This window comes from Ceratotherium simum, chromosome 4, assembly GCF_057802395.1.
Source record: "Ceratotherium simum simum isolate JZ-2026a chromosome 4, ASM5780239v1, whole genome shotgun sequence".
Lineage (NCBI taxonomy): Eukaryota > Metazoa > Chordata > Mammalia > Perissodactyla > Rhinocerotidae > Ceratotherium > Ceratotherium simum.
The window spans coordinates 53,510,169-53,522,720 of NC_141903.1; the positions used below are offsets into that span (position 1 = coordinate 53,510,169).

The window sequence follows — 12,552 nt, forward strand, 5'->3', positions numbered from 1 at the left end:
TTACCAATAACATATCTACAAACTATTTTTATTTCCAAAGTAAAATGGTACTTCCAATTCTACAAAATTGGAGTAACTTTTACATGTATTGATTATGTAACAACATCCTTTATAAGTAATCGAAGAAGCATATAAAAAGATGATAAAGCAATATTATATTATAAATGTATTTACTTTTTGGAGAGGTTTTTACTTTTTTTTATGCTTTTAAGAAGTTCAAACCATGCAGACTCAAAAAGTCCCTTTTTTACCCTTGCCCTACCTCAATCTCTCCCAGAGATAACTGCTATTAACTGTTTCTTGTGTGTCTTTCCAGACATTTCTATTTTTTATGCTTGATGCCATTTTCTCCCATCTTGATAGTTTCCTACAGCAAACAACAGCATTAAGAATCATTTCATTGATTTTAGAGGTGTGGGCCCAATTGGGATTTCTTTCTGTATTCTGTTTATGTCCTAACTGCTACCAAAAATATTTAAAGTGACTTTGACATAAAGTACATATGCAAGGACTATTAAAAAACGGAAAAATTAACAAAATGTTATGTCAGGGAAAGACAAGCCTACTGAAAGCATAGGCTAATGGTAGTTACTCTAGTTGGGGACAGTGTCAGGTTTACCTTTAAGCTTCTTGACAGCCAAGGAAAAAGGCAGAAACACAGAGTTGCCACACTATCACCACTGTTTGGTAGTGCGAAAATTAATAAACGGAAACCTCATTTAAAACAGAGGTGGTGGGCCGGCCTGTGGCTTAGCAGTTAAGTGTGCGCACTCTGCTACTGGCGGCCCGGGGTTCGGATCCCCGGCGTGCACCGACGCACTGCTTCTCCAGCCATGCTGAGGCTGCATCCCACATACAGCACCCAGAAGGATTTGCAACTATGACATACAACTATCTACTGGGGCTTTGGGGGGAAAAACAAAAGGGGGAGGATTGGCAATAGATGTTAGATGTTAGCTCAGAGCCGGTCTTCCTCAGCAAAAAGAGGAAGATTAGCATGGATGTTAGCTCAGGGCTGACCTTCCTCACAAAAAAATAAAATAAAATAAAACAGAGGTGGGAGCCAGAAGAGAGAACTCTCACACATGTGCCACTCAACACACACTACAGACCCCAAAGGAAGAGATGTAGCTTGCATCTCCCACAGGAAGTGACGCTACTTTACTACCGCAGCAAAAGGAAGAAAGAAATTCCTCCGTGCCCAGCAACAGCTCAGCCAATGAGAGACCGCCATAACTTGGCCAATGAAAAGAGACTACACTTCAAACTCCCTGCCTCCTCCAAAGGAATCTTTGTTTACAACAGCCCCTCCTAACTTCACAAAAGAAAGTTCCTTTCCTTTGTTTCTCTAGACTTGCCCTTGGTTCGCTGTAGATCACATGTCCCAAATTGCAATTCTAAGCCATTCTCAAATAAACTCACACTGCTGGTAAAATAACTGCCTATTTGTTTGTTTTAGGTCAACAGTAGAAAGATACAAGCACCCTAGTTCATCAGGAATCTTTCCCAGAATGGCCATAAATGTATCTAAATATTTGAAGGACTCCAAAATGTGGTGGTAGATTAGAGAGCAGTGTCTTAAATTAGGGCCCTTTAATTGATTTTCTTTGTCTCAACAAGAAGGCATCAAAGGTATCCTTAAAGAGAGAAGAAACTGAAAATGAGAGACGGAGTCATCCAGATTCAGTCCTTGGAGCTCTTCTCCTGTTTATCTCGGAAATCTGATCTAGTCTCTTGGCTTTAAATACCATCTATAAACTGAGAATATTCAGATTTACATAGCTTCAATCTGTCCCCACAACTAGAGTCCTATATCCCACTGCCTACTTAATATCTCCATCTGAAAGTCTAATAGCAATGCCACCTCTCTGCCAATCTGGTCCTCCTTCAGTCTTTCCTATCTCAGTAAATGGCCACTCTATCTTCTTTCCCTGATAACCCACATCAGCAAATCAGCAAATCCTGCCATGTCTACCTTCAAAATATATCCAGAATTTAACCTCTATGCATTACCTCCAACCCTACCATCTCTCTAAATCACCACCATCTCTTATGTGGATTATTGCAATAACCTGAAAGGTCTTTCTGCCTCCACTTTTTTTTCTGGAAAATTACAAGCATGTACAAGAAGAGTTATTAGTGTAATAAACCCCAATGTGCCCATCATCCTTCTCCACTTCCATCTTGCTCCCCTACAATCTATTCTCCACACAGCAACCAGAATGATCCACTCAAAACTCAAATCAGGTCATGCTGCTCCTCTATTCACACTCTCCAATGGCTTCCCATCTCAATCAGGGGACAAGCCAGTCCTTATGCTGTGACCTCTCTGCTCTCATCTCTCACTTTTGTTCCCCTTGATGACCTTGCTCCAGCCACAGTGGCCCTCTTGCTGACCCTGAAACACACTAACCCTGGTCAGCCTTAGGACCTTGGCACTAGCTGTTCCCTCTGTCAGGGGTTCTTGGGCCCCAGATCTTCTCATGGCACACTCCTTTACTTCCTGCAGGTTTCTCCTCAAAAGTCCTCTTTCAGGGTTTTCTATATCATTCACTCTGATTTTTTTTCCCCATAGCACATATCATTATCTGATATATTTTTATATATGTATTTATTTTCTGTCTCCCCACTGCCCCCCACTAGAATGCAAGCTCTGTGAAAGTAGGGACCCTGTCTGTTTTACTCTCCACTATATTCCCCCAGCACCCAGAACAGTGCTTGCTACATAACAGGCATTCAATAAATAACTGTTGGATGAATAAATGAATCCATACAATGTTAAGTCTATTAACTTTATGAATTATTTTTAGTTTTTCTAAATTGGGCTTTTAAAATGATAAATGACTAAGAGCTATTGTAAAGTTATTTAAAGGCTGTCCCCCATAAACTGGGTTAGTGATAGTCATAGGAGGCATCTGGGGGAGATGTGGGCATTATATATATGGCTTATTATAAGCTGGAATCCACGTGTGCTTTCTTGTGATATTTCTCCATGTGTCATATAAGTTTAACTTATTCGCTCAATCAGCATATATGTCTTGATTGATTACTAAGCAAAGTACTATTCCTACACATGAAGAGAATACACTAGTGCCTATGCTAGACCCTTTTCTTTAAGCATCTATAAGAGAAACATGTTTTACATAAAGGGGCTGGGATGCCTCCTGAGTGAACAAGACCTCAGGCTCACTTTGACACATCCAGTTCTTGAGCAGTGTCTAGCACATGGTAGGCAGTCACTAATAGTGGCTCCTTTCTTTGCCCTTTACAAATGGCTTTAATTTTTGATGTCATTTAATCCCCACCATAATCCTGGAAATTAGGTAAGGTGGCTACTAATATTCAGAGAGGTCATGTAATCAGGCAGCAGAGCCAGGATTTGAAGCCTGCCCTAACTTCAAAGGCAATTCACTTTCCCCACTACAGTTTACCTTTCAGCTGTCAGGATCACAGAGTGGTTAAAAACACAGGTTCTGGCATCAGACCACCAGAACTTAAAATTTCGCTTTATCAGTTATTATGTAACTGCAGCACAGAAATCATGTTAATCTTAAAGGATTATAATTGCTATTTCCCAAAAGTATTACTTCTGGAGTTCAAGAATAGAAAACTTTCTGCCTGTCTCACTGTCAAAGAACAGGTTCTTCTTGCTGAAACACTTCAATCACCTTTGTGTTCATGCCCTCAAGATAACACTTAATATTCATCTACTGCAGAAACCTCAAGACTATTCCATTCCCAACGTTTACTTCAGATATGTGCAAACATTTCCTGAAAGATGTAATTTACACAAAACCAAATGTCCCTTGCTATAATTATCAGCCAAATGCTTAGCAGTTCTTATACCCAGATTTAAATCTCCCATAATGCTTTACATTACAGAATATAAGAAGTAGCAATCATATTAACACGAAGTTAGAGAATATCTTAAGCGATGCCCTTAACTTTGGACTTGGCCAAGCGATTTCCTTTGGCCAATGAAATGTGAATAGAAGTGGCATGCCACTTCTGAACAAAAACTTTAAGAGCCACCAAGTAGATACATTGTTTTTTCCTCTGTCCCAAGAACAGCAATGTCTCTGACAGAAGCTGCTCCTTCAGCTGGGATCCTGAAATTAGGAAAACACATAGAGCAGAGACACAACTGACCAAAAGCTGAAAGGTCATGTAAACATGAAATACTCCTTTATTACTGTAAGCCACTGAGATTTGTTTGTTAACCCAGCAGAACACAGCAAAAGTTGACTTATACAAGAAACATGCTACTCTATTTCTTAAGGCCTTGCTTCTTACTGGCCTCTGAGCTAGTCATTGCATTATCTGATTAATCACTTTTCCACAAACAAGATACTCTGATGTCATAACATCCCAGGTTTACCTATTCCTCTTTACTATTTTTTGCTTACTTAGATTAAAAAATATACTGAGCAGAACAAAAATTAAGAGAGGAGAAATGTTAGTGCATATGATGCTACCTGGAAGTTGGGTATCTACGTTTAAAAAAGCTAAAGTAGAGGGTAGTGGTGGTTAGGGAAGAATACAACCCACTGGTGGCCTACAAAGTTCACAGGTAGGTCACAGACTAAAAAGCTGTAGAAAATATCAGCCAAAAGTTCTGCAATTTCACATAGATGCCTTTTCCCCTAAACTAAACTCAATCTGGCAAGTTTGGTAAATATTTTTGCAAGATACAGAACTTCTGCCTTCCTGGACTTTCACCAGCACTTGCTGTAATATCACCTCTAAGGCAATGACAAAATAAATAGACACACCATCCCTGTTTATCTTTTTCATAGAACTCAAAAACTCCTAATCTGATTTTAACAAACCCAAAGCTAACATATAAATATAGGAAAACCAATTCACACAAACACACATTGCTGTAAAATTTTTTATAAGACAAGTTTATAAACTAAGATTATATCTTAGTTACAAACAAAAAAAAAGAAATTTATTCAACCAATCTCAGACATGCCAGCCTCTCTGCCCCCTAAAAAAAGTCTATATCAAACAATAAAAGAACCAATGAACAAAGTACCTTCTTTGCACAAGGCAATATTCTAGGTCCTTTAGGAGATACAGAAGATAAAATGGGGCCCATGCACTTATGGAATTGAGTGGAAAAGATGTAAATAAGTAAAAAGTTATAAGGTAAAATATTAAGAAATAAATTGCAATATAAAAAAAAGAAAGAAAAGAAAAAACAGTAACAATATGTGTCTTTAGACCCTGACATGAAATATTCTTGGGAAAATCTGGCAAAGATGGCCTGAACTATACACCCCATGGCCAAATACCACAATGTCAAAATTCGTCCTTGCCACAAGAAGCAGATTGGATTAACAGACAATGGCTCTGATCTTAAATAAGGAACATCTCAAGTCTCTGTATCCCTTCCATAAAGACAAGCTACACATCCACACTGAGGGAGAAGAGCATACTAAAGGTCCTGCTTAGGTCTTCATTGCTTAGAAAACCTGGGTGTTGGCTTACTCTTTTGTTACACATGTCTCTATAAACAAATTGGGGGAAATTTGCTTCTCTGTATTCTCTAGTAACATACAGAAAAACTGGGATCGGGAGGTCATTGTGGGCCAATGAGGAAAGATACTAATAAATATTGGGCCATAACATCTGCCATAATGCCCTGCACTGAGCACTCACTCAATTATTCCCCACAAAGGCTTGGCTGTGGACAAATCCGTTCCTGCGTCCACACCAACTGCCAGGTACATCAGGCCAGTCCAAGCCATTTAGGTTACTAAAACTCCCACCTTGGCAATTCTTCAACACAGCATCTTCCAACTGACCCTCCATAATACAATCATGCAACTGCCCCTTCAATTAAAAATTTTTTTTAATTGTTGTAAAAAGCTTCCATTTTAAAAATTTTGATGAAAGAGATTAAAAAAACAACAACAAAACCCATACTTTGGATTCCCTGACTCCAAACTTCCAGTTTTCAAAATGCTCTTATTTCTTACTCTTATCATTATATTTACATTTACAGGGACTCATCCTGCACCAGCCTTCTATCTCAAAAAATTACAGCCCACAATTTACCAAATTCAAGAATTTCCTTTTATACAATGAATGCCTGCCCATTTTTCACAATTCTCTTAAGTTGCAAATTCTGTGAAACTAGTTTACTTTAAAAAGTAATTATAAAGTCAGCCTCCAGGGGGGTAAAAATTTGCTGGCAGAAGAAAAAAATAGTGATGAAATCTGACCTTGACAAGTTATTTGATGTGAGGACATAGGGCGCTGGCTTGTGAAGATTATACTTTAATCACCAGTTACTGATTAAAAAGAAAAATATGTCAACTTACCAACAACTGATGCACCTCTTTCTGCAAAAGCCAGGGCATAGGCTCGGCCCAGTCCTAATGAAAAACAAAATGATCAGAAAGTTGAGCAAATGTTAGGATAATTTCTTTGGTCCACTCAACTCAATCCCTATTTTAAAGTAACTGGTGAAAATTAATTGCACTAAAACGCTAGAGTCTTCATTAGTACTCTCAACTTTTATTTCACTCTCTTCTACTTGCAGAGCTTGGAAAGCTTAAAACTATATTTTCCAACTATTCTACCTGCCATTTCCTACCATTCTACCTACCTGCTAGGATGCTAGATGTGAATTGGGTTCCACCATTAAATGCAATTGCATGAAATCTGGAAGGTGGAAGCTTCCTCGGTATTAAGAGACAGTGGATGTAGTGGCGACTTCTTGATATAGCTCCCTAAATCTCTGGATGGCAGCTTCCGTCCTCTAGATCCCTGGTGTCCAGTGGCAATTCAGGCTGTGGCAGTTCCAATGGCAGCCTCAGAGCTAGTGGCTCCCGTAACGGACCAGTTCCCTATTGTTTCACAAGTCATTCCAAGAGGAACTGCCCAAAACCCAAGCGTCTGTGTTAAATCCTTTCTTATTTCAAATATCTAGTGATTTCTATACCTTGCACCAAACCTTGACTACACAATCACCAAACACAAAAAATATTTAATTCCGACTCAAAGGTATGAGGTGTAAATTTATACATTCAAAAAGGGATATACCTATATAAGCTTTATAGGCATAGAATGTCAGGAAGTCTATATAAGAGACTGGCAATTATTGGTTATCTCTGGAGAACAGAACTACGTGACCAGTAACCAGGGGTGGAAGGCTTACTTTTGTATTGTTTAAATTGTTTTAACATGTACACATTTTTTAAAATTTAAATTAATTGATAAATAAGTATACAAATAAACTGAGATAGCTCAATTATCAAGCTCTTCTAAAAAGAACTCAAAATATAATTTTCCAAAACTAAAAGATATCACCAAATAATTTATTTTAAAATTTAATCCACTCTAAATGGATAAGAGAGAACTCAGCCAATACAGTAACTCAAATCTTCTCATATTTTATCAGATTAAGGTGGAAGCATTTGTTCTAAACATGAGGGCTTTTTTTGTTTTTGTTTTTTTAATTTTTTTTAATTTTTTGTTTATTGCAGTAACTTTGGTTTATGACATTGTAAAAATTTCAGGTGTACATCATTGTACTTCTATTTCTGCACAGATTACATCATGTTCACCACCAAAATACTAATTACAACCCATCACCACACACATTAAACATGAGGTTTTTAGAGAAATCAAATACTCATGACCAGAATGCAAAAAATTATGGTAAGAGTAGAAAATCATCAGATGAAAGGAATGGGGTAGCTCTCTAGTAGAGATTGACCTAAGTTAATCAGAGAATTGTCTCAATTTAAAACCAAGCCATACAATTCTCTCAAAAGAAATGTAAGTGATCTATCTTTATCATGAAGGCCCACAAAAACTGCACACAAATCTGTATATAAAGTAAAAAGTGACAGTCTCCCCCCTTTTCCCCTCCAACATCACAAGCCCATTAACGGACTGGTAAGGGTCCATGTTTTTACATCTGTGCTTAGATAAACATTATTTAAATATTTTATGTACATTAGTCTGCCTCCCCAATTAAACTAGAAGGTCCCTGAAGGTTGAGATTGAATATGTCATCTTTCACATTCCCTACAATGCCCAAGCACAGCTTGACAGTTAAAATGCACAAAAAGTTAAATCCAAGAGCCTCCATTTTTTCTTAATCTTCTCTTAAATCCTGTCTTAAATCTCTCCCACACCTAAATTCATCCTCAATCACCCTCTCTCCTCCACTTCTTTTTTTGACACTAACTTCTTTTGCACTGCCAAATCTCAGTTGACTCTTTTCTCAAACTGCTTCTTCAGTGTTCTCTTCAGTGGTTTAGACTCCTCTCTACTTCAAGTTAACAAAGAGCCCGTGAAAATAGCTTCCCAGACTACTTTACTTTCTAGCTTTACCAATCAAAGCAATTCAAATGACTTCAAAATCTCTCCCCCTACTTCACAATCTCCAACTACTCACATACTTCTGTCTCCAGATCTATAATTTACTTATAACCATCTCAAATTCAAAATGGCCAGACTTTCTTCTTCCATTGCTCAACTCCACCACTGTCACACAGTTACATCCCCAACAACAACTATAGTCAGCTAATAAATACAAATTCCCCTGTTACACCACCAATCTTTACCTCAAGCCTAGACAATTCTAAACCTCTCCTTCCAGGTCTCCCATTAAACTATTCTATATTCCAAGCAAACACAGCACCTGAATAGTGCAGAGATATTTCTGTTCATCTCTAGAATATGAGTGGGTTGGAGTCAGACTAATTCCAGACACAGTCCCAGCAGGCATTCATAGACACCCTCCTGGGATATTCAGCACTGCCTCAATTCTATAGGTATGGATATCTAAATAAGAACCCCAAGACCTCAAAGACAACAGTCTCCACGATAGGACTGCAATTAGATCTCTATCTCCCTTTCTCAGTGATGGCCTATGACAGTCTCAACTTCACTACAAAATTATATTTCTCCCTCAGATCAGATTTCTAATGGCTAGTCACTGTATCATAATCTGGGCAATGGAAAGTCTGCAGGGCTCTTTAAAATATGAACCAGTTTATGAACAGGAGGTAATAAATTCATAAGTGTCTCGTCACAAATCATTAACACTTCACAAAATCAACTTAGTGGGTTGCAATCTGCATTTACTTAATGAAACAGAATAGAAATTTCAGAGTGCACTTCATTTACTATGTACCGTGTCATGAATTTGTTTCAAATGTAAACAATGTGTGTGTACCGGGTGCTGGTGTAAAATGTATTTCATACTGTGAATCACTATCAAAAGAGTGATTAAAACTTAAAACAGTAACTTAAAACACTAAGTGCATCACTTAATTATTTCCATCAAAAGCAAAGTGTAAACAAAACGTTTTCCCAAAAACATATGATCATTTTAGAATGAATATAGCTATGACTATAAAATACTTGGCCACCAATTAATACTAAAAGCATTTTCTGAAAGGTAGCATTAGAATCCATTTCATCAACAGAGAGGTAGAAGTATATATGGATTAACTCACAGAATTCCATTGTTGTGACTTTTAATACGTAATTCAAATTAACTGTGCATAGGTCTATTCTAGGTATAAGGCAATATCAGCGGGGAATCAAAGGTGCGTAAGGTCAAGATCCTTGCACCTGGAAGTTACAGAGGTCATCCACTGGCGGGAAATAGTGCCAAATCTCACTGCAGAGAATCCGTGTGGGTATGAGTGGTTCGTTTTAATTTTTTGACCTTTAGAACTAGTGTTATTTCACGTAACAAATCTCCATTTTGCTTCTCCTGAATATAGGAAGATCCGACCCATTTGAGAAACGTCTCTGCTCACCAGTTCCTACCGTCCTCATCCCGTTCCCATTTTATTCCTCTATCACCTGCCTGACTCCTGCAGGCATTTGAGTTTACAACCCATGCCAAGACTCCAGTGAACTTGGAGTAGAGTGCTTGGCTTGATAAACAAACTCCAACTAGGAGCACTCTTATCAGATTCTCTTTAAAGAAGGCCCTCTCAAGAACTTCAAATCATCCGACAGCGGATGAACTTGAATCACCCTGAATGACTGACTTTTCAAAGGCAAGAGGCCGACATCTCTACTTCTCTGGGGCGATTCCAGCCCCCGGAAGGCTTTTCTGCAACCTTTGCCAGACTTGGCAGAGGCCTAAGAGAGTTTATTTGCATAAGAGTCGCAACTGAGGCTCACAGACGAGCGTCAGTAAGAACTTTTATCTAGTTGGGGGGAAGGGGGGGCGGGGGCTGATGAGGGCTGCACCTGACTGGATGACCAGGTGTTTCTGGCTCCCCACTGAAGGCGGGCCAGACCCACCTCTCCCCTCCTCAGCAGATTCGGCGCCCCGGGAACAGCCATTCCCGGACTCTCCACCCCGCCCCACCGGGTCCAGTCGCCCGCTCCCCACGCGCCCTCCGCGCCCACCGCAGCCCGCCGCCCCGACGCTGGGACCACCGCTGCGGCTGCGTGTGTATCCCCGGCCAGAAAAGGGGAGATCGTGGCCCGAGAGCCAGGCGGGTGCCAGCCCTTCGCGTGCTCACCTCCCCCAGCGCCGGTGACCAGTACCACCCGCCCGTCGAATCTCAGCGGCGAAGCCATGAGTCCAGCCTGCGGCTACACACATACACACAAGCAGAACCGCTAGAGCTCAGACTGCGGGACGGGGAGGAGACCGGGAGGGGCGAGGGCGGGACACGAGTGACTTGCTAGTTTCTGCAGTTTCTGAAGAGGAGATGGACGCCGTAGTTTTCCAAATGCGCCTGCGCGCTTATCCCTTGGACCCCTGGGAAATGTAGTCCAGCATTCTTCCAGCCGCCGCGAGCGCCGACCCAAGAGGCTTGACTGGAAAGGGCCATTTCTACTGCTAGAAGGAATGGGAGTGGCTGGGACCTGTGTGGTAAAATGACAGACTGGGCACCTTGCATTCATCCATTCACCCACGTTTTGTCATTCACTCAACAGGCGTCTTCTGGATTTAGGCGGTAGCCTAGAGAAATAGGACGCAGCGCCTATCCTTAAGTATCTTTCAAAAAGAAAGCCCCTAAGAAGGAAAGGCACACTTACCAATGGGTAAAGATTTCTCAGAATGTAATCCCTGGACCTCCTGCACGAAAATCATCCAGGAACTGTCAAAAATGCAAAGTCCTGGACCCCCCACGATTACCTCCTGAAATAGAATCCCAGGGGACAAAAAAAATTTTAACAAGTGCTCCTAAATGATTTGTGCATTTGTATGTTGAGAATAGTCATGTAGTGTAATTCATTCATGTAACATTTATTAAGCATCTACTTAATGGCGGTAGGGTGGTAGGTACAAGTTTACAGATGAACAGTAAGGTCCTCTGGAGCTATTCGAAGTCAGATGGTAAACCTTTAAAAACAGTTGCAGCATGATGACTTGTGACAAATGTGTATAGGTCGGCTAATGGTGCCAAAATAAACAGACCCTATCCCTGCTGGGGACAAGGGGAAACTTTCCATAGGAGATGACGCACAAGGAACCTTAAGAAATGAGCTCTGCAAATAAAGGAGGATATTAACAGGCAACGGAAGTACTGGCTAGATTTTGGGGGCCGAGCGAGAGGGAAGGGAGGGCCGCAGAAATAAGGAGAGTCGGTTGGATCACGTTTAGACATTTTAATTTAGTGCTGGAAATGGTTTTCAGCAGGATTACTCCAGAGAATACATTTACATCGTGGAAAGATCACTGTGCCTCATTATTGAGGATTGATTGGAGGTGGACAAGGAGAAGGGAGAGAAAACTATTGGGAAAAATTGTGGAGGTCAGAAGTAAGGCAGAGGAAATGTTGAAGAGGGAAAATTCGGAGATATTTTTTGGAAATAGAGTCAGATCTTTCTGACTAATTCGATGTGAATGTGAGGGAGGACTGGCTAAAATCACCACCATATTAATGGCTTGAGAAGCTAGGTTGTGGGGAGCCATTCATCAAAATAAGGAATAGTGGGAGGAGAGCAGCTTTTGGAGGGAACATGACTTCGATTTTGCGCAAACTGCGTTTGGGAAGCGAAGTGGCTGGAAATGCCTAGCAGAGAGCTGTGGTTCTAGAGCTCTGAGATCTTGGTTTCTATGCTTAGGCAGAGCAAGAACAGTCTCTCTCTAACTCAAGCCTGAATCTCCAAAGACCATTCCTTTCACTGAAAGCTCGCCCCTAAACCAGAACCTTGCTCTCTTAGCCATTTGTCCACTTCTGCCCCATTGACGTTCGACCGCTCGATTCTGACGCTCATTGAAACCCAGGAAGGCTGGCCCGGAGGTCGCTCGACCTGGTGAGAAGAAAGAGGTCACTCCTTGAGCTTCGGGCTAGACCTCGCCCCGCCCCGGCGCCGCCCACCACCAAGGGGGCGCACTGCCTAGAGGCGGAGCCCTCTTCTCAGTCCCGAGCCGCTGCCGCCGCCGCAGCCCTTGCTCTCTGCAGAGGCGCGTCTACCCGGGACGCTCTCCTTGGTTCAGACCAATGGCGACCTTCTTTGCTTATTGGCCATGAGGAAGGCCGGGCGGCCCAATCCGCAGGCATTTCGAATCCAGACTCGAATCAAGATGTGAAACTGAACCTTGGACAT

General features: G+C 41.0%; 1 protein-coding gene across 1 annotated transcript in view; it reads right to left on the reverse strand.

Moving 5' to 3' along the window:
* Positions 1 to 10,683, reverse strand: part of HSD17B4 (hydroxysteroid 17-beta dehydrogenase 4) — a 92,461-nt gene extending 81,778 nt beyond the window's left edge. Inside the window, exons 1-2 of the mRNA XM_087429902.1 lie at positions 10,512 to 10,683; positions 6,330 to 6,383 (exon numbers count right to left, since the gene is read on the reverse strand). Coding sequence (XP_087286028.1) covers positions 6,330 to 6,383; positions 10,512 to 10,569 — 112 coding nt within the window. The 5' untranslated portion in view covers positions 10,570 to 10,683. The remainder of the gene's footprint in view (positions 1 to 6,329; positions 6,384 to 10,511) is intronic.
* Between the last annotated feature and the right edge of the window lie 1,869 nt (positions 10,684 to 12,552).